The following is a 22,279-nucleotide window of genomic DNA, read 5'->3' as shown; positions in this document are numbered from 1 at the left end:
GAAAGAAAGAAAGAAAGAAAGAAAGAAAGAAAGAAAGAAAGAAAGAAAGAAAGAAAGAAAGAAAGAAAGAAAGAAAGAAAGAAAGGCCACAAACCTTGGTATAGGGCTCAACACCTCCCTGGGCAGGGTGCCATGACCCGCCCAGAGTCTGTAGTGTATCCGACCCCCGAACCGGTATGACGACGGCGGCAATAAAGACGATTTGTTTGAATCCGCCCTTGTCGCCTTTTGCCAAACGCTGGCTAATCTCGAGTCCTTGGGTAGCAACAACCTAGTAGAAAAGCTCGTATCAATTGACTGCCAGTGTCATACGGATTATTCTAGAATCTCGGGGAGAAATTCAAGGACGAGACTTACAGCCGGCACACCACCTGCCGAATGGGCCACAAGCACCACCTCCTTCCCTTGCTCAAACAATGGCAAGGCGGTTTGGCGGATAACCTCCACGTCCGCCTGATAAGTGACACCGCTGGCCTCGGGTCCCAGCGACGACAGCTTGGGGCAGTAGTATTCGTAGCCTCTGCCCTCGAGCTGCTCCTTGAGCCGATCATAGGCTGCCGGGGGGTGCCATCCGCCACAGACGAGGAGAAAGACTGGTTTCGATAAAGAGGTCATGGTCAAATACAGCAAGAGCTAGACAATGAAAAGACGTCTTGTATGAGAGCCTTTTGATTCCACGCCAGTGACAACGGTACTTATATAGTTCTACTTGTTGTAAGCAACGGAAGGTTACGGAGACTTGACAGACCATTCATTGTCTGCTGACAGACTTTCGAGTGTAATATTGTTAAGCATCAACTGGATTGCCAAGTATCCACCAGCGTTTAGATACGATCCATGATCCATGAATCCATACCTACTATTCTGCATACCCGGGTAAGCTCCATCGCTCGAGACTTGAAAAGAACATGCAAAATGGTCAGCTTTTCTCGGGTGACATTGGACTAGTTCATGATCATTTTCAGCTCTTGTACTGTCGGAGGAATTCTAATGCCGTTCTTACTATGGGACCGAGTGGACCTTGGCCCGAGTCATCTACAGCAAGCCAAGTGCCCACCCTTGATACGGGACGGACCGGTTTACTTCATTTTCCATGATCAACAGATGGTCCCCATATTTCCACAGTCATTTAGTCATCACAATTCAACAGACGTCACGGCAATAGACAAGTTACACGTTCACTGGATTGTATGGTATTGAATTGCATGCCCGAGTACAAGGTTGTATTTTCCCATCCTGCCAAAAAAGCGACTGGCCTCAACTCTTGGGCGGTTACCAGGCAATCTAGTTTGGTCCATTTTCTATATCCCACCCCTAAACCCTTGCCCTCCAGTAACAATCATGGTACAAGACTCATGCCAGCCTGCAACATGGTAATTGACCACATTTTGGTGCTGCCCGTCGTTGATGGGTCTGGGCCCTGATACCGGAATCCACTTTCTCATCCGTCCGTCTCCAAGATCGAAGAGTTTCAAAAGGAAAAGGAAAAAAACAAGGAAACAAAACGCTAATAATTATGCATTAGAAGGAACCAAGCTCGGTTCCAGTTCCAAGCATAATTGGAATCCGTAAACGCCGTGCCTTGGGCGCCGTCGCCAAATGTATATCGATTTTTTGTCATGCCATACCCCAGTCCATTTCATGTGCGTGACTGGGCCCATTCATGTCTCCTAATATCCATGATGCCAAATGCTCCTTTGCCGAAACGCCAGACTAAAATGCAAGAACCAAAAAAAGCAAAAGCAGGCTCGTTCAAGTTGAAATGATGCGAGGGAAAGAAAAACAAAGCAAGAAAGCAAAGCGACGAGTCGTGAATAATCAGTTGTCGCCGCAACAGATGTACAGATATCGTGGTGATGTACTCGAGAGATGCAGTCTCTCCGAGCTGGTATTAACCCCTAATTGCTGGCCGAGAATGAGCTTCTGTTGCAAAAGGAAAGCGGTCCTGAACCATAAAGGGAGCTGCATCGACTGTGACGCTTGGCGACGTACCAGCAAGGGGGCTGAACCCAGCGGTCATGGGTGCTGGTGTAGGCGTATCGGCCTTGATAACGGGTGCAGGACTGAGCGTGTGGCGCACGGCCGTAGTAGGCCCGCCGAGAGGCGACTCGGCAGGTGATGCACCGACAGCAATGTGCTGATTCTGAAAGTATGGGCTCAGGTTCTGGTGCAGGGTATAGTGCAACCCGCCGTGAGACTTGGCAGACATCATGTCGGGGCTTCCATCCAAACTAGAGTTGGTGCTGTTGGTGCCGCGGGTAAAGAACCCGTCATGGGGACCATCATAGCGACCACTTTGTAGAGTTCCGTCCTTGATTTGAGGGCTAGTCTGCTTGGACCCATTGAACTGTAGCAGAAGAGGCAGGTTAGTTAATCTTCTTGTGCTGAAAGTAATCCTGGTCATGTTGATCAAGGGTCAGAGGATTGGTGGTATGGCCAGTGGTACGTACAAAGCAGTATTTGTTGACAATCTCTTCATAGGACGCCGAGGACATGATGGGCGAATCTGTTCCGGGAACCTTGGAAGCCACAATGGAAGGGACAGGAGGACCAGATGGAGCCTCCTTGGTCAGACCCGGCTGGGTAGCAAAGGAAGCCTTCTTGTTGGGCTTCATGTACAGGCCATCGCCGCGGGGACTACCCTTGGACTCCTTGTGAGCTTGCTTGGCCGCGTTGAGAGAAACGCCAAAGTCGTAGCGGTTTGCAAAGGCAAGGCCGCTGGGCGTCGAGAGCCGGTTGGCCAGGTTATCGCTTGGAAGGGCGGTGGTGGACTTGGAACTCTTTAGGCGCAGCATGGTTGGTTCCGGCTCGCCCAGGTACTCGTGGATGGGCTGATCAAAGCTGATAAACTTGCCGTCGTGGCCAAACTCATCCAGGCTGCCCACGGGCATGGACTTGGGCCGGGGAGAAGCCGAGGGGCTGGAGCGACGGTTGCTTCGCGGCAAAGAGTTGAGGGGCCGCGACGAGGCTCCCTTGAAGTTGCCCTTGCCATTTTGAGGAAGCATCTTTTTGCGAAAGTCGACCTGAAAGTTCAGATTGTTGTTATTGTCCCAGTACTCGAGCCCGTTGACCGTGTACTTGATGCAGAAGAAGAGAGTCTTTGCCTCGAGGTTGGCCATGTCGGACAGCTTGATGGTAAATTGAAACCGGTCATGGCCCCCGTCCGACTCTCTAGGTCTAATCTCGTGGGTGTACTCGGCACCAACCTCGGAGGTGGTCTTCCAATAGTCAAAGGTGAACCTGCAGACAACGTGCTTCTGAAAGGCCAGGTTGGCAATGGCGATTGATCCAATCAAGGACTTTTGGTCGCTGGACATCCAGACTCGCTCGACACGAGCGGGCAAGGACTTGCGCAGCAGTGACTCGCCGGGAAAGTTGGCCAGGACCAGCTCCCATTCGAAAGGCGGTGATTTTGTTGTGGACTTGTCGTCGAATGGGTACTCGGTGTCGCTCTCGTAGTTATCAGCTGGCGACGAACCAGCACTGACGGCGAGCGGTCGATCAACTTGCAAAAAGTGGCGCACGTGCTCCAGATGCGAGTCAAAGTGGACGGCTTTTGAAAATGTGGGCGTTCCCGGCATACTCGAAGGTCTGCGGTAAGCTGCAGGCCGGAGAGCAGGGCGGACAAGTTCGCCCGACTTTTTCCGCACCATTTGAGGCTTGAATGGAGGCTCGTCCAGTTCCGAATCGTCTGATGCAGCAGAAGTCTCGCTAGCAGACTTTGCAACGGCCATCAGATTAGGTTCCGTCTTGGAACGGTTATGCAGGATCCGCCGTTGTCCAGTCTGTGCAGTGTCAAGCTTGAGGTTTGCTTGCGCAGCATCTGCCAAGTGGTCCCTCTGTTGGGGCAAGACGAGCAAATCGCCAGGCGACGCGCTCGAGTTGCCGTCGGGAGAGCTTGCCCGGTGCTGCGGGATAGCACTAATTGCGTCCTTGAGCTCCTTGAGATTCTCAATCTGTCTTCCTCTCGTCAAGGCAGATTCGGCTCCCTCATCTTCGCTAGAGGTTTGGGAGTCTGGCGGTGAGATGATGGCACCAACAGGCATTGACCTAGCGTCAGTAATGGGCGGCGGTGATTGCCTGACTGGCATGTGTTGAGTAGCAACCATGGCCTTGAGGTTGAGCGAAGTACCTGGGGGAGTGATTTCCATAGACGAGTGGGACACTGATGGTGATGTCGACACGTTGGCTGATGGCGTCCGCCTGTGCTTGGTTAGATAAGATGCAGACCGAGGCAAGGCCGGGCGAGGTGATGAAGCGGCGGGTGAGCCGCCGTTTACTGATCCCGTGCCATGAAAGGATGATCGACGGCTGACGTCGGGTGATGAGGGAGCAGAGGACGCGGGAGAGCGATGGGAAGGGGGCGTGTAAGGCATTCCCAGAGTTGTGGGTTGCCAGACGAAGCAAGATGCCGGGTTTAGAGATGACCAGTCGAGATTCGACTCGAGACTATTATTCCCAGGAGCCTGCTTAAAGTGAGGTAAACAGGGCAAGATGGACCTCCAAGCCTCAAACCAAAAGTCTGATGAGAGGAAGTCTTCTTCGGGAGGAGCGACTGAGCGCGTGGAGAAGCCTACAAGTTGAAAAGGTTCGATCAGCATAATTGTTTGACACGATGCATGATTCCATTTTATGTTGATCTCGGGTCGCTAGATGCGGAAAATGGCCAATAGCTTCATATGAGACGCTTGTCTGGAGAGGCACGAGGCGGGGTTGGGTATTTATGCAGTATGCTGAATCCGGGGAAAGTAGGTCGTGGAATGTAAATAGGCGTTGGAAAGAGTCCCGGCGAGACATGATTGAAGCGCGTGCGTTGTCACAGGCTACGGCACTGAGGAATGACGATTCTTGACTCGGTGCCGTCTTTCTCCCACTCTTTTTCAACTGGCGTCGATCCAGCCAGTAATGTTTCTTGCTCCTCCATGATTGCCCAGTAATGTCCAAGACCAGATTCGACATGACTTGTAGACGCGATTGGTCACGCACTCGGAAAGAAAATTGATCTACTTACAGGTCGTTGATTAAAGGATCAAGACAATGCCCATAAAGTGAGTATCGAGGATCGAGGCTCAAGAAGAGTGTACAGGCAATATTCCAGCAACTGTACAACTACTCTTTAGTCCTTGTCGTAGACAACTGACGATGGGCGAGTTTGACGTGCGAAGGAAACTCAAAATCGTAGAAAAGAACAGACACACAAAGACGTGCGTGTTCTAATCTGTTTGGTTTGGTGTTTTTCCTTGTTCGACGTGGTTGGAACTATGCCGCGTTTCCTTTGTCGATTCGCTTTGCCCGTTTTGCTTTCTTCCACCACCCAAGCAAGTAGCACTCTCAAGAATCAAGCCGGCTAAACCACTGGAGCTTTTCGAAAGGCGTCTCGAGAGAGGTCGATTCAAAAATGTCAGATGAATCAACTGGAAATGCTAGAATCCCAACTAGTCGTATCGTTCCAAGTATGCCGGTCAAGAGTCGAGACGGTAGACGCAACCAAATCAGGACTGGGAGGGAAAGAGGAAGAGACGGCGAGAAGCGTGGGGAGGGGAAAAAGAGGTAGTCGGATGATAAAAGGAATAAAGCAACCGCAATGCTATCTAATCCAGTCCAGGTGTGAGGGTTGGATGTTGGATAGGTAGGTTAGAATTGTGCGTTGCAAAGCAAAAGACGGCAGGAAGGGGGAAGAGATACGCGGAGGTGAGGGCAGGTCAGGACTAATATGGTCGGGGTGGAGGCACGGAGTAGTAGGTTTTAGTGTGGTGTGGTTTCTGGCTTGGGTGCGCTAACTGGGGAGGATCCTCTGTAACTTTTTTTTTTCCTCGCTCTTCTTTCCTTCCACACAATAATAAAATCTCACCAATATCGATGCACCATAATGGAGACAACGGGGACCAAGGATAAGTACGTACATCAAACCGCCCAGGATGGCTCTTTTTTTTTTCAACAACAGGCCAAACCCAGAAAAGGTACTCGCGGACAAGAGGTACTTCCCGTTGGGTGAGACTTGCCAAAGAGACGAGTGGGAGTAGCGGCGTGTGTAGCGTACTGGGATCCCCTCAAACCAAGTCGAACTGGCGGGCTCGTAGAGGCCTGGAGAAAAAAACTGGGCCATGGAGTGAGCGAGCGGCGCGGCGGACCAGGGTGTGGGATTCTAGCCTGCAGGCCCCCCATGCAAGTAGGCAAGCAGGAGGGAAAAAATGCTTGGAGCTAAAAGAATACTTGGTTCTGAGCATCCAAACAGACAGTGTACAACAAAGGGAATCCACACCCCCCGACTCAACCACTTTTGGGGCTTGCCGATTGGCGACAGTGCTTTGCCGGCTTGAAACCACACTGTACAGACTTGTTGGCCATTCCTCTGTGCGCCAAAGCCCTGCTGTCCATACAGAATCGCTCGCTGGAAAGCATCATCCGATGCCACTGAAGCCACCTAGGTCCAGCGTACTCGTAGTGCCCAAGCTGAGGACCTTTCTCCAGGTCTCCCCAGCGATTGTAGCGCAAAAGTAATTTTGAAGGAAACTAGCAACGATTTGGCAATCGAACAATCATGAAAAAACGTTGGATCGCGGCAAGTGTCGTTACCGCTGCCTCCGTGTGTGTATTACATGCAACGGCTTGCTTCAGGTCATCCGGTTTTTCCTGGTGTTTGCGTTTAAACTGTCGGAACAAGAGACAAATCAATCATGAGGACAAGCAATGTCGCGTTATTCCCATCACTCTTCTTCCCAATGGACCATTTCAAGCTTGGAACTCTGTCTGCCTTGGAGGTACCTGGCACTGGCCAGGGCATCGATACAAGACCGGTCAATGTAGAGTAGGTATCCTGGAAGCCATTGGCATCCTACAATATCGCTTCGCCCTTGCGAGGCGCCTTCTCAAGACTCTTGTGTGCCGTAAGCAGCAGAACAACATGGAACACTCGGATCATGATCGTGGCCCGGGCAGGTAAGCCCAGGTCTGGCAACCCGGCACGGCCACGAGAATGGATTCTACAGGACGTCATCAGCCATCCGCCCATCAGGCCACACAGTCTCGGCAGCCAATCCATCTGATGATTAGATTCATCCGCATTGACGAGAACCAAAAAAGCACAAACACGCTTCCACGAGAACAGCGCCATTATATACAAGCCTGAAAGTAAATAAGCAAGTGTATCAGATCTGAAGCATGCGCTCAAAGTCAATATTGCATGCACGTTTTTGACAGGCATGTAGCCGTGTCGATTAGGTCAAGTTGAATGAATTTGAACCCCGAACAACTTGATCCTGAAAAACCACAGTTGAAAAGGGCGGTCGGTCTCTTTGGTGATCACTGATCTTGTTACCCGTCAGTTACATGTGTTACCCATCGATCGATCCCCAAGGATTCCATGACTTTCAGGAGATCAAAAACGAAAGACAACTGAAGTGGCTGGTCTTGCTCTTGTTTAATGGAGTGTAGCGCGTGGGACCGCCTGAAAAAGTGGCGTACAGGAGTTATTTTAGCGACAGCAACGGCTTTGGCAGTGAGCCCACTGCTTGCGACGCCCACCAAAAGTACTTTGCGACAGACGTCGAAATGACGTAGGTAACCTTTTTTTTTCTCCCTCTCATCCTCTGGTCTATTTTCTACAATGGAGAGTTTTTTGTGACCCCGTCATTCAGCACCCGCCAAAACGGGTTCAACAAGACACAGGCCACAGACTGCCATGAACAAAATTATTGCCCTGTTGCCTACCTAGTATAATGGGGCCAAGCTGGGTGCAGTCTGTTACCAGAGCTTTGAACGGTGTGGACGTGCCGTATATTGAACAATGTGAACGGACCCTATATCAAGATAAGGATGAATGCAAGTAACAATCCCGGCAATACATGAAATCACGGTCAATATTCAAATAAAAGTGAATACAGAGTTTAGGTGATTGTCTAAAACGACGGATATCACGGATCATCAGGTTTCCTATAAGCAAGTATCATGCCCAATGACATGTTTGACGCCGTGACCAACTTGTACACTTGAGCGGAATAATCGTCTCGACAATAATCGTGATGCTAGTCATTGTGAAAGGCAGCAAAACTCTGTAAATGGCGAGCATACAGTCACTCCACTACTGCCATGGTACAATGACTTGCAGATGGATAGACCATCTCGGCCTGCACCACATGTATTCCCCAGATTCACTTGCTGTTTATGGTTTCCGTGGAGCACAAACATGTTGCCCCCGGGTTGTCCGGCATGGACCCTCCTGCCATGAGCAGACAAATACGCTGGACGCTTTTTTTTCAAGGTTTGGTCAAATATGCTCATTATCGGCTGCATTCTCGTTGTAGCTCTCTTGCATACATGGTGGATGGAAAGCAGTCGGCATGCCCCCCCAATCGGTGCCAACGGAAATATGGTTTGGCATGACACTCCAGGGTCTACAGTAGTCGTGCCCAAGTTTTCATATCATGAAAACTTTGACCTGCTTACATTTACCTACCTATTTGTCCATGGTGTATTCGGGTTGCTCACCGACCCCTCCACTACGAAATGTTGCATTGCGGCAATAGCTACAGACAAGCTACACACACACACACACAAACGCACACCACACACCACACACCTCTCACATATACTGACAACGAATCAGCACTGTAATGGTATCTCTGTCGTGTCGCCAACGCCTTGTCTTACTATGAGGCAAATAGGAAGGATCGAGACCGACTTCGGGGGCGGCGGGTTTGGCTGCAACAACCTATTCCCATCTCCCGTCTACCGTTTTGAATATCTCGCCATGTCAAGAAAAGAGCCAAGCACGCAATCTGCACGGTACGATGCGGGCGCCTCCTTCGATCCGAGCGTGGTAGGTACCGAGTCAGCCTCATGCTTTTGCAGGACTTGGACTTTTTTCTCAACCATCCCATATCGGCAGAAATGAATACTGTAGATGAGAATCGTTATGGCAATTGCACTGCCGAGAAAAGATAGGCATTTGTTTCTCAGTATGCGGTAACGAGTCCGATTTGTAGCTGAATTGAAAAGCTCCACTCCCGGATAGATTTTTAGAGGCTACCCAGGTGACGGGTCGTTGCTCTGCATCCGACACCAAGCGATAAGACTCCACGATCATCGTAAAAGTGGACAGTCAACTCTATCCACTAGCTTAATCACCACCACTGCTTCTTTCTCGGCCTCTTTTCTCCAGCTTTGAAGAGGACCTGTCACTGCCGCAGCTGGATCCTCTCTTTTTTCGCTCTCTTCTCGGCCTCTTTTCCCCAGACACTTGTGTACTTTTTATATCATAACACATACGTTTCTGCACTGATATCATTGCCCCAGTATTTCATCAGCTGTCCCACTGTGTTGTTTGTCGCACAGTAAAGTGCAAGTTGCGTGACAGGCGACACATATTGCGACCGCCTGACAATACAGCCTCACAAAACATGATCTATGTCTCTTTTCAAATTATTGATATTTTGCAGCCAAGAAGAATCAAATTATAAAAGTTGTATTCTTTTCGCTTTGACTGGCCTTGACCTGGGACTCCCTGTCTTGTTCATACGATTTTTATCTCTGGAGTGAGACAAGGCCCGCTCGAGGCACCGGCTCGCCCCTGGGAATCGAAGCGCCAAGAGGGCAAGAATCCCTGCTCCATGTATCCGGCACGCGTCGAGAACACGAGGTCCTCAAAAGTCAGGAAAGATTCAGACAAACTCTAATATGAAAATCGCACAAACATTTTTACAAAAAATTGTAATGTTTCGCAACATTGTACATGACCATCACTCTTATTTCAACTGTTGAATAAATGACTACAACTTGGTATTATCCTCCGATGCTTGTCAATAGAATGTTGTCAAAAAGGCGGACACCTCCGGCTGCTGCGGGGACGTTGCGACCGATCAAGAGTCGGACGACGATCAGTTCCGGATCGAACGGGAGGTCGAAAGTCTGGACCTTTTGCGCTGATCTTGGATGCAACGCCGAGCTTTCAAGACTCTCAGCCTTTTTCTCTGTTTAAATTCCGAACGTGACTCCACAAACGAGACAAGTCCAGGGTGAAGAAAAAGTTAATTTCACAAAAGGCTGCCAACATCCATGGCTGCGAATTTCTGCATCGGTACAGTCAGAACTATTCCGTCCCAGGAGAAGAGTTTCTTATCAAAAGGGTGGACTAAACGACGCAATGCAGTAGTTGTAGCCTTGGATCGCGCGGCAACCCTTTTCTTTCTCAACAACTTGCAAGTCAGGGGTCGGGAAGGCACCAGATTGGTCAGAGAAATGGGCAAAAGGGTAGAGTAGAGGCAAAACTGGCGCAGAGCAGGAGATAAGAAGAAGGCTTGGAAGCCTCGAAAGTGCATACTCAGCCTCCGAAAGCGGGCCCACCCCAATCAATTCCTTTCCCATCCCATCACCGCATCGATGAAACAAGACTGCAGTCCGATGAACCCATTCAGGCGCATGGCCAATCATGTCTCGATATATCTGCCCATCTAGGCAGTACTTGTGGACTGCATCGCCAGGCGCGTCTCTATTTCCTTGCTTTGGACAATATGGCTGCATGTGAATTGTGACGGCCCCGGGATCTCAAGTTGAGAATCAGTAAACAAGATGCTTTTTTCCAACATGGTGTATCACTGAGATATGCTCAAGACCCCTAAAATGCGATGGGATCCCTTCGTGCATGTCCTGGGGGCATATCTACATTTATGCGATCTGCTTGCCAGGTTGCTGTATTTTGCCGCCAGTGCTCTTTTTGGTGTGCACTACGAAATGCTGAAGCGACTCTGCACGCGCAAACCCTGCTGATTGTGTACGAGACGTACAGATTTGCCGGGCAGTTTTGTATCAGTATGTCAACATGTGTAGATTGTAACTCGCAGCTTGTATTATTCACCATGGCTGTCGAACAAATCATTTCCATCTGTGTAGATAACGAGTAACGAATAATGGCGCGATGCAAATCAAGGGCAGTCTCACTGCTACACTGCAAACCATGGGATTGCAAATCAATCAATCAGCAAATCGAGACCCTTGATTGCGTATCTAATGATGCCATGTCTAGTACATTGGCCCCTGCATCAGATGTTATCTTGATATTAATGGCAACAATTACAAAAGAGCGGCAAACTGCATATGCTCGTGTGCTATATTCTGCAGACAGGCTTTACTAAATAGAGGCCAGATGAACCAGCTATATTCTCTCTCATTAGCTACCTACATGTGTCTTTGAACCATGACCACCATTGCTGACACACTGGCAATAGTTGCGGTCCGTAGCCGCTTTGCGTGCAGCTTTCAAAATCCAAAATAATTCAGGGCCCGCTTGCAGAGACACAAAACACCCCCGGGGGCGAAATGCATCAAAGAAAAGTCTCTCGCACTGTCAAACAAGAAATCCACAGAGGAGCATCTTTCTGCTTTGCCAGCGGCCTGCCGCAAGGGCCAAGGGTTCTCTCCTCCACCATCCCTGTCTATATTGGCCCAAGCTCTCTATTCTCTTCGTCTACCCTGCTCTGGCCTGGATTGATAGGTAGAATCGCACAGGATACAGTGAGCGAGGCAGAGATCGCGGGGCTCTAATGGGCTCCTGCGTCCTGCTCCTCCTGCTCCGCATCCCCCATCCGCTGCCAGCTGTGACGGGATCCAGAAATCTCCAGAACGAATGAACTGGCATTCGTGTCGATACATCAGTGACATCCACTTGGTGTTTTTTTCTGGACAATGCAGCAAAAATCCACTTGGCTGCTTGGTGATGGACGGGGAAAAAAAAGAGTTGGAGTATGGTGCTCGAGTCATGTCCTGGTCTTTGCTCTGAATACCCTCGTTTGCCAGACAATATCTTTACTTTGTTTGACATGGTCACCAACTGACAACTCATTTACGTTGCTCGCAACCCCATCTATTCGTTGGCCAGCTATGTTTAGGCTTTTGATCACGTTGACTTTGGGTCAACCAAAGCGACGGGTACGTGGACATGCCGAGCCAGTTTCAATGGGCCTTTTTTTTACGCGCTTATTATTTTTTTCTGCCAGCCATGGGCCGCGTTTGACGGTGAGGGCCAACGCCCCTATCTCGTTATAGTCATGTCTCGAAATTTGTACAAAACGATGCCGCTTCATGGTGCATGGTTTACGCGGCTCATTTCGGTTCCAGTACTCTGTACTTTGAGAACAAGTCTATCAGAAGCCTGTATCAAAGGACCAGTCCACAACTAGTTGACAAGAACTCTTTGATTACTGGCCCGATCTTGCAATCCATATCCATTGAGCACAATACACTAGGCAGAGATATTCTACCAAGAGATCGGTAGTCGTATTAATATCATGACGGCGCGCCAGAAGAGGTTCATTCGACGGTCGGGCCATATTCCGAACGTTCAACGGCCCAATCCGAGACGCCATAAACGAGTCACGTCGATTTCTCTCAAGTCCATGTTTCCATGTAAGAGGTAGATCGACGGATACAACCGTGCCCATGCCCATGGCCCCACCATCGTGAGTTTTTTCAGACCAGTCAGTGGGCCATGTTGCCAGGCTACATGCAACGGCAGCTGTTACTCGAGTACCATCATCGGCAATCCGCCATTCCTTGACCTTTTTTTCCTTCTGCATACATGCACCTCACGTCGCAAGCTCACTACTATTCACACTTGATCTGCATGATTTGAAAACGACTGGCTGACTGAGTGCAAGCAAGAATGGAGCGTCTCAATTAAGGACATGCTGGCCTTGTCCCATGGAAATTCACCTCCATTCTCGTGGGACAGCATGAGACGAGTTTGCTGCTCTGGTTCAAGGGCCCAGGCACTGCCTCCCATTTTCATCGTCCAGCTTAGCTAATGTGACGCCATTCTATCCACTGACCCAAGCCCAACAAGAATTGACCAAGCACAGATTACAGAACTGCTGCCTCGGGTTTGATTGCGCGTCCAATCAATAACAGTCTTGGGATTTCAAGAAGGAAAATTCTGCTCAAGCCAGCTTTGATTCAGATCCCGTCGATTCTAGCCCAGGAGCTTGTAATGTTATAGCCGTGTGCGGACTAGCAACGAGTGGATTTCGGGGCGTAACGCAGGTGGAGTCTCTTTCTTGTTCAACAGAAAAGCCCGGTCCCTGCTCCTCTTTTCGACTTGACGTCCGCTAGACTTGCTTCATCCGGTACGCGAGGGTTGATGGATGCAACCATGTTGAGATTCCTCCCTCTCCATGGCCGTGAACCCAAGGATGGAAATCCGGTCAGCTGGGCTTTGAATGATGGGAAAGATGACTTGCAAATCGCATCTGCTGCCGCGACAAGCTTTCTAAAAGTCCATTGTACGACACCCATCTGTTCTATTAGAGTTTCGCGTACCTGATCAACCAGTCCATCTCCCGCTATCCCGATGACCTACCATGTTTTTCGTCAGGAACGTTGAATGATACAGATTTCGACATGTCTTTTTTTTTTCCGCATGGGCCAAGGTTTAGAGTCTCTCGAGGATTATTTGACGATGGATCTCCTTGCGGTCACTGCGCCGTGTCAAGGGTATCATGACGTTCCAACTCCAGCTCCTGCGGCTCAATCGTGATGGCGGCCCCAGAAAGTTACAAAAGATGACTACTACAGAATACTCGACAGCTTACAATTTCATCATGCTCACTCCGCTTGCTGTAGCACTAGAATGGGGCAGCCTTTGATCCCTTATTACATTTGTAACCCCACTGGGGAGAGGTAATCCTCGATTATCGTCAGAAACGTCTCTTGACCTCCACTGCCTCTTCAATTCCTCATTCCATTTCGCCTCCTCAATCTGCCCGGAAATGTCGCTCCACACCGCTTGACGGATGCCGGGAATGTCAAGACTCCGTCTAGGATTCATTACAATGATCTTGAGACAGGTGAGAAGAAACATGATCCGTGAAATTCGCAAAACTAGGGCTATTCCATTGTACACGGCCGGGGACTTATATACCATGGGCATTATTTTTCCTAAATATGACGTCATGCTGCGTCTCGCCTCTTGTATTCATAAGCCTCGACCATCGGGATTTTGGCATCAGATCGACCTTTGGCCTGGGGTATCCGGGTTACCCCCACCAACTGGGGGAGAGGGGGGGCCCGTGGGTATGGGGGTTTGAAGGACTCTTTTTTCAGTTGGTTCGAGGCACTGGAAGCGTGCCGAAATGGGAAGCAGAAACGGCCTTGTCGCTAAGCGCTGGTTCGCTGACTGAAGATGAATGATCCATCAAGAGATCCGCTCAGCATGGATCAGGGTATCAAAATTCCTCCCTACTATTCGACTATTAATCTGCTCCGGAGACAATGTTACTGACTTGATGCCCTGCAAGTCAATGCTAGAATTTGCTGGGCTTTTTAAATAAGGAAAAAAGTCATGGCGTACCATGTAGTGTATATAGTGGTTGTTACCTTGTTACCATAAATCTTTTTGCCAATCCCTACACAGTAGACAAGCAGGTTTCCGGGGAGGTTCGCAACTCGTTGAAAAAGAAAGAGCAAGAGTCCCAGAGGTCTGGTCCTTGTCTCAGTCAAACATGTAGCCTTGGCAGCATCCATGTTTGCCAATGGAGTTTGTGTCTCCTTTGGTAAAGTTACGAAAAGGTGACAAGGCTTCTCCAGGCTCTGCCCCCGGGAAACCACAGGGCAATCTCATCTGTTGTGAAACGTTCTCGGGCCATGCTATTCTTTGGGAGTAGAAAATGGACGATTGGGATTTGTTCTTCGGGAACCGAGGCTACTACAAGCTACCTGCGTACTGTCTTTTCTTCGGCTTCTCGGCGCTTGTCAGATGTTGGTTTGTTCCCATGCCTGACCTGGCGTCCCTACCAGGCTCTTCCGGCTGTGTAGATCCATCAATGCGGCCAAGATGGCTCTCGGTGATGGAGGAGCTTCAGCTCCCCGTTGCAGTTGCAGCTTTTCAAGAGGGGAAGGCAATTAAGGTTTCACACACGGAGCTTTTCCCGCGGACGATATCTTACTGGCATACCTGTCTCGTCACTTGATTTTTCCATTGCATTACTCCTCGTTGTTGGAAACTTGGCAATAACGTAGAAGAGTTCAATCTTATTTTAGGTCCTCGTGACCACTGCGGACGGACGCATTCCTGGGGTAGGTCAGACCAGAATTACATACTCTTGGGCGTCATCATTCTTTTCTGGACAATGTCTCGGAGCATCTTTACATTGCCATGTACCGTGCCGATGAAAAAGATGCATGTAGAAACAAGTCAGGTGGTCGATTCGTGCTGCACGCCTCGGCCGCTTCCCCGATTCATCTCTAATAATTGATTCTGATTGTTGGCCCATCTGGAATGGAATTACTGAAGTGATCATGACAGCGGCTTCATTTTCTGTAGTATTAGTTACTGATCGACGGTCAGTTCAAGTGAATCAGTCAGCCTTACGCAGGACCCAAAAGCCAAGCACAAAACCCCGCACGCGAAACCTTTGCAGTCGTGACCTTGCATGTTGAATAAGTCCGAAAAGAAATGCGCCGTGTTGGAGACTCTGTACAGTGTCGTGTTTTGCCCAAAAGCCCGGCCGTGGTCTGGAACCTAATTCACTGTCCCGGACTATACTAGGTCTTATCTCTGGGGAGATTGGGATTGGTCTTGTTTACAGGAAAAAGATGATCAACCAGCGGTGTGTACCGTAAGCTGCTTATTCAAGAGCCTGTATGGCCCTGGTTAAGAAAAGCGCCCCCAAGACCGTTCTTGTCCTGTACTCTCCCGCGGATCATTACCTTGTAGGCAAGGACTAGTCGCATCTCTTTGGCCAGATCTGATCTGCACGTTTTGTCGACCTGAACCGCCCTTGATTAACCGCGTCACAAGATTGTCGGATTAGGAAGCGTAGTAAAGGCCGGCTTGTGACCAAACCCATTGGCTTGGGACACCACCAGTCAGAGCTTTAGTTTTTTAGGGGAAAAGGCAAGGTCTAGGTTTTTTCTTGTCTCGTAGCCGACGACTCATTGAACCACGCCGCTTCCATGATCAAATTTCCTGGCAACGCCTCAATGTACGGGCATCGGTGTGTACTGTCTCCCCTAAGATCCCGGCGGTCACGCCAGTTGGCCGGGTGCGCCGCGGTCTCAGCCGCAATCTGACGGAGTCGGGTGCGGCGAGTCGTGGTTGCTGTTCCATATGTTCGGAGGCCAGAGGGGAGCCACCACGTCAATGGACCTTGTATCATACGGAGAGAGAGAGATGGCCGATTGTCTTGACATTCACAACCAGTACAGTTTCATGTCGTGGCATGATTGTCGTTCCATCACGGCTTGCTCGGACAAAATGTCAAGGCAACTTTTCTCCAGGTCTTGGGACTCATCATGCTACTCATCGAGATGATCCAATTACACTTTGCAACTCGTTCATGAGACACTCTCTCCTGACAATGTTGATCCATTACGGATATATTTGCCGCGCAGTCTGCCTTGTATTTCGTAAGCTCGCTTGAGTGGCGTGCTCGCTTCAAAGGTCAAGACTACCAAGACCTAAAATTCCTGACTGCCAGGAAACAAAGAATGGAGCCCATGCATGTTTACGTTCAGGGCAATGGCATTGCGTGTAAATGGGCTCACTTTTGCCAGTCTTTCCACCAAGTCATTCTTGTCCATTTAATCCCGAATATATCTGCGATGGATTGCTAACCTATTTGTGCCATTTCTACAGATGTACTCTCGCCCCCGAGGTACATTCAACTGCCAAAGGCAAGAAATTTGGGAAATTGGAGAGAATTGAAGCATACAGATTTACCGTTTGTGCTCTCGCCGGAAACCAGGACCCGAGTTGTACATATTCAGACATGTGAACAAGATGATTCACCGAGATCATGGCCCGAAACAGGGTTTTACAGATTTCCAAGAGCAGTGTTGCTTTGGAAGCAATATGCCATCATGGACAAGTTATTTCCGGCTTGCCCAAAGGCGTATCCCTCTCGTCTCCCGATCTTCAAGAAGGGGTTGTGGAACGGGATGATTGCAACTATACGGCAACAACATTTTCCGCCGGGTCAGCGAGATGATTCCTGCGTATCTGAGAAAAAGCTGCGAGAACCACGTCTACAAGTGGGTGTAGCAATTTGTCAAGTCATGTCGTGAGCTCTCGCTGTGCCGTTTTTTCTCGAACCGATGAAGGGCAAAGGAGTGTTCCACGACCATTTCACCACGTACATGGGCACCACGGTTGCCATGGCCCCCTTTCCTCACTAGGCCGAGATATTGTCGAGATTGTTCCAATGGCACAGCTGAGGGTGCTCAAGAGTCGTTGAGCTGCTTGACCAATGGAGAGACGGATGATCTTGATGGTTGCCGCATGGATATTTTCGCCGAGATGGTCCTCTGGGGCAACCACCACATGTTTCCTTGTCACTTGCACTGTTTTCTTCGGCCGAGCCTATTGGACCCTGCTTGCAGCTAGCTACGTCACACGGAAAGCGTCATTCTTGAAATCTGGGGAAAGAGTGTGTATCAAAACTCTAGATGTGATGCTAGCTCATGCTGTGCAAACATATTCTCAACGGTCCTTGGACTAGGCGGTTCCACGCTCGGGATTCTGAAATGATGGAGGTAAATCCTAGAGCTCGAATGGGCATTTTCGTCACTATTTTGCTTGGTGTCACGGATCGTTTCTTGACAATGGGAGCCCAGACAGGACCGTCCTTGCGTAACCTTTGGCTTGTTATTCGTAGCCATTTGGCGCGCGTGGGAATACCTAGAATGGCATCAGGTAGGGCGTCTAGATTCACATTGTCGGGGTCCACTCTACAGCTGTGGGTTATCCATCTGGGGTAATAGGTCATGGGCTTTCGAGTTTGACTTGGTCGACCTGTGGAACTGGGGAAGGAATCTCCATATTTCCGGCGTCTGTATCGAGCTGTTGATGCATGAAAACGCGCGCCAGTCACCACGCATACGATACCACAACAAACTCTACTCGGAGTGGTCGGCTTGTTAATTTGCTGCTGCATGATCCGATCAGAGATATTAATCACTTTATGTTATCAGAATCCATTAGACATGTTATCTGTACCGGTCAGGTCTTGATATATGCACATTGTACCACATTGGTGGTTGAATCCTCGTTCCTGCGACAGACCGATATATATCGAGGGTGCACCCTTGGCAACCCTTTCCAACACCTCCATTGCCTAGAACATGCAAGCCATCTGCAAGTCAATGTAGGGTTCTGACTGGATTCTCGCAAGTGATTGGACAAAGCTTGCCAACAGCGTTATCTAGCTACGCGTACCAGCATGTGAGACGAAGCTGCAGTGGTAGTACACTGTAGTAAGAGTGTTGCATGGAATTCTTGATACGAACTGTGCCCAATAGGAGAATATATCCTGCCGTCCATTTTCAAAAGGCAAGTCTCGCCTTTTTTGCTTTCGGAGGGATCGGGCGTGATACGACAAAGGGGTAATGAATTGCCCCTCCTTGTCCGTCTCCTCTCAACAGTTGTGCATCCATACGACAAGAATCATATGTGGCTGAAGAAGAATTTTGCACAAGTGGGTGGGAGACTACGACAGTGAGAGTTTCTAGTTGCTGCCACATGTATGCACACCATTCCCATCTCGCAAGGTGCATCAAATAGTTGGGAATGGCTTCACTTTTTAGGTCAAGTGGCGAGAAATCCAACAGAATTCTTTGCTCAATTTTCTTGAACCGAAAAGATGTCCGCTTGTCCAGTCAATTCACGCATCTCATGTTTGTCTGCCAATTCTCTTGTGCCGGCTTACCCCTCATCCCTGGGAATAATCGTCCCACTTCTATGGGGCCTGCGCAGAGTATAAATCACCGACGACAGGGGTGTAAAAGCGAGAGTTTTTGTAGAGGGATTTGGCATGCCAAAAAGGCGATATCTGAACATATTTGTTGCCATCCACTACCCATTTTTGACATTTCCATGCTAATGCCATGTCTCCACAAGGAGGATGAAGGAGGAGTAGGCGCAAGAGGATGAGAATCTCTGCCAAGCATCACCCAAGAAAGAAACCAAGCCGCTCGCTTCTGTAGAGTTTCAGCGAGCTTTTTTAGATCCCCCCTCTCACCTACAGCCACACACCAAGCCAAGCAGCGCGTCTACCCCGAGCAAGAAAAAAAAACAGATCAAGACATACCCAAAGAGCTCCTCCGCTGTCTGCACCCGGACCCGGACCCCTCCGCTGAGGAGAGGAAAAAAGATGGTGTGATGGGCCCCAACGAATGGCCAACCACCCATCTGGGCAAACTACTGCACCATGGCAAACTCGGTCTGTTCGGGAAGCAACTTGTCTAGGAAATTCAATCTCTTGTGTAGACGCTGGCGTGCGACGTTGAACGTTTTCCAGATTACCCTACTGAACTCGTCCAACCTCTTGTAAACCAACGTGTTTGCATACTGTCAAGTGTTTTCTGCAAAGACAGTGCCCTCACACTGTCGTTGATTGATACTGTGCTAAAACATGTATCATTCCGCAGTTTACCTCTTGGGGCAATAATTACTCCATGATCGGAATCTCCCAGAGTTTCGTGTCCCCGGGCAACATGTTTACAACGACCAAATCTCAATACGTTGCTACCGATAGTACTGGTCATGTAAACTTGTTGCCATTTTCCGCATACCAAACGCTCGCTAAACCAGATATTAGAGCTTTTGCTTTTTGTATTCATATTCTTGTTACAGAATCGTCGCCCGAATGCCATCATACTGCTCCCAACGCCGCTACATGAAAAGAGCAACATGTGAAGACCCTACTTTTCACTGCTGCATATCAGGAGTAGTAGCCAAGCTTGATCGCCACCTGCGGCCACATAAACGTGCCGGTTGCGGTAGCATGGACGCTGCAACCGCTAAACAGCAACGTAACAACCTACTACATTTATTCTGCGTGGGTGTAGCAGTAGCTGGACACGCCCCTATCAACAAGCGAGGCTGATGCCGATCTCCTGCACTCGCAAAAAGGCTAGACAGTTCTTGTTAATAAGTCCTTGAGTGGCACACAAGTCCCTGCATATCTCTATCCTCCCCCAAGCCCTGGCTGGCAGCTGTGCCAACCGAGGAGGGGGACATTGGGCTTGACAAACCCATACATTGCCACAACCACACGTGTATCACCAGATCAACAGTCTCGTTCCTCACCAAGACCTTGTGGAGGGATTAGTTGACGTAATTCCATGATGAAATCACACGTCTTTTTGCAAGGAAAACTTGAACATTGTCCTCGATGTTGTCATGCTGCGTGTATTGCCATTTTCGTAACTTTGAATAGACTGTACGTCATGCCCTACATGTTTACAAAGATTGGTGGTCAATGGTAGTATTCTTTGACATGGTAGAAACTTTGAACCCTTGACATGCACCGACTAGGGCCCATTACCAGCAGTCGCTCAAAGAGGAGATACCAAACCATGATCCAGACTTTGGACGGTGGCGTTTGTGGTCTGCATACTCTTGGTCGCATGTGGAAATTTATGCCTTTTTGCTCGTACTTTGCATGCTTCATCTTCCCCGCCTTGTGCTGCAGATCCCAAGGTTCGTCCGGATGGCCAAGTGCTTCGAGTTTATCAGTTAGAAACCGATGTATGCAACCGCTCAAAACACCATTCTCGTTATCGGAATAGGGCCGTGGCCGTGGATGATCGAGAGCCAAACCCTGGATCGACAAGGATCGGAGCATCGAGAGAATAGTCAGATAGACCTTTTGGTTTGTTTTGATCGTGGACGAGTGCCGGTGACGAGTGCCGGCCAAAGATACTACTACTACTCCTAGCTATTCATGGGGTACTAAAACGCGGGATCGACAATCTCTAGCTGAAACTCTATTCCACAAGCTCAGGATGGATCAAATTGGTTGCCCTTGTCAGCCCTTTCTCTCCTTATCAACAAGTCGCTCGAGTCACTTGGGCCCAGCCACAGCCCACAGCGGTGAAGGGGCATGATTTGGGAAGTGATTTGAGCGGGAAGACTGTATAACCATGACTCGCAAACCCTTACCCGCCCTTTACCAGGGAAACAAAGTGCTTACTCTAGTATGAGTCTATCAATTCTGGTCCGTCTCAAGAACCCCCTCCCCAAAGAAGATCTGGAACTACCACGAATAAGCAATCATTATGCATGTTTTAGGGCACACCTTGCCCAACACGTACGCGTACTGCATAATCACCACATGGTCCAAAGAACTACTACTCAGGTAAAATTAGCATTCATACACCGGTGCAGAATCCGGGGAAAGGCTCAAGTTACACTTGTGGCTGTAATGGCATCGGTTATATTGTGACTAGGGAAAAGAGGATTCGCTTGGTGAATGTCGGTGAGTAACAACAACGTCTTGAGCTTATCGTAGGAGAAACGTAGCTAGTTCAAGAGAATTCTGTCAACGTGGTAGCTTAAGCGTGATAGCCTTTTATCCTTTGGTAGCTTGTCATGGGTTAAGCTTGCAAATGAGAATTCAGTCCACGGCCTGCTATTTGACTAGAGAGAAACATGTTGAACGAGTTGGACAAGGTTGTCGATTAACTCGAAATTCCGAGGACTAGAGTATCAGATATTAATATCGAGCCGTCGTATTCATAGTTGCAATGGTCCCTTGAGAAACTCGGTTCTATCTGAAATTGGCTCGGAATTTGTTTCCTCTTGGCTTGTTCAACAACCAGGTTCATCACGGAGCAATCACAGGTTGAAGCCGGTACATTATCTATTCAGTAAGCGTCATGAGCCATTATCAAGAGTTGTCAATCAACTGGTGAGGGCTATGGGCAAATCATGTAACAAATTCAAGAATGATGGCAGCAGTACTTTGTACACACGTTACAATATCACCCAGATGATCTATGCGAGATAAGCATCGAATACATTCACTTTGGTGGTCATTCAAGACCTACACACACATGACCATGAGCACAAGGCAGAAATATGAATCCTACGATCCTAGTCATACCCCTACAGAAAATAAACACGCAAACCAAACAAATGCTAATGAACCAAGTCTAAGAGTAGGCACTCGACACGTTTTGTGCTTGTAAACTCACTGTCAAGCTGCCCGCAGTTACCGGCCCGTGTTGAAATATCAATAGCCTTGGAATATACGCAATGGATTAGAGACAGATCAGTGGCCTTTGAGGAGTATCTCGGAATTTTCATCATTTTCAAAATGCATACTAGGTCATGTTCAAGAACCATTTGGTGTCTCAACAAGCTTCCAGGTCTCGATCCATGCGAGCAGAATGATGGATTCTCTTAGAACAGAAATGAATCCAAGGGCCGGCAAAAATTTTCACCGGAACTTCGTGGACAGGGCTCTGGTCCAAGTAGATATCTATTCCAACTCATTAATGTTACAACACT

The 22,279-nt window shown here is 49.0% G+C and overlaps 2 protein-coding genes across 2 annotated transcripts in view; both read right to left on the bottom strand.

The window, feature by feature from the left end:
- The window catches only part of PFICI_12046 (uncharacterized protein), a gene marked incomplete at both ends in the record, with an annotated part of 1,108 nt that extends 493 nt beyond the window's left edge, over positions 1-615 (bottom strand). Inside the window, 2 exons of the mRNA XM_007840627.1 lie at positions 95-271; positions 358-615. Coding sequence (XP_007838818.1) covers positions 95-271; positions 358-615 — 435 coding nt within the window. The remainder of the gene's footprint in view (positions 1-94; positions 272-357) is intronic.
- A 1,276-nt stretch (positions 616-1,891) lies between these two features.
- PFICI_12045 (uncharacterized protein) lies at positions 1,892-4,601 on the bottom strand (the record flags this gene model as incomplete). The annotated part of the gene is made up of 2 exons (XM_007840626.1): positions 1,892-2,347; positions 2,451-4,601. The coding sequence occupies 2 exons, from the start codon at positions 4,599-4,601 to the stop codon at positions 1,892-1,894; spliced, it is 2,607 nt and encodes an 868-aa protein (XP_007838817.1).
- Between the last annotated feature and the right edge of the window lie 17,678 nt (positions 4,602-22,279).

The sequence above is a fragment of the Pestalotiopsis fici genome, assembly GCF_000516985.1.
Source record: "Pestalotiopsis fici W106-1 unplaced genomic scaffold PFICI_Scf_9, whole genome shotgun sequence".
NCBI lineage: Eukaryota > Fungi > Ascomycota > Sordariomycetes > Amphisphaeriales > Sporocadaceae > Pestalotiopsis > Pestalotiopsis fici.
This window is presented reverse-complemented; position numbering and strand designations above follow the sequence as displayed.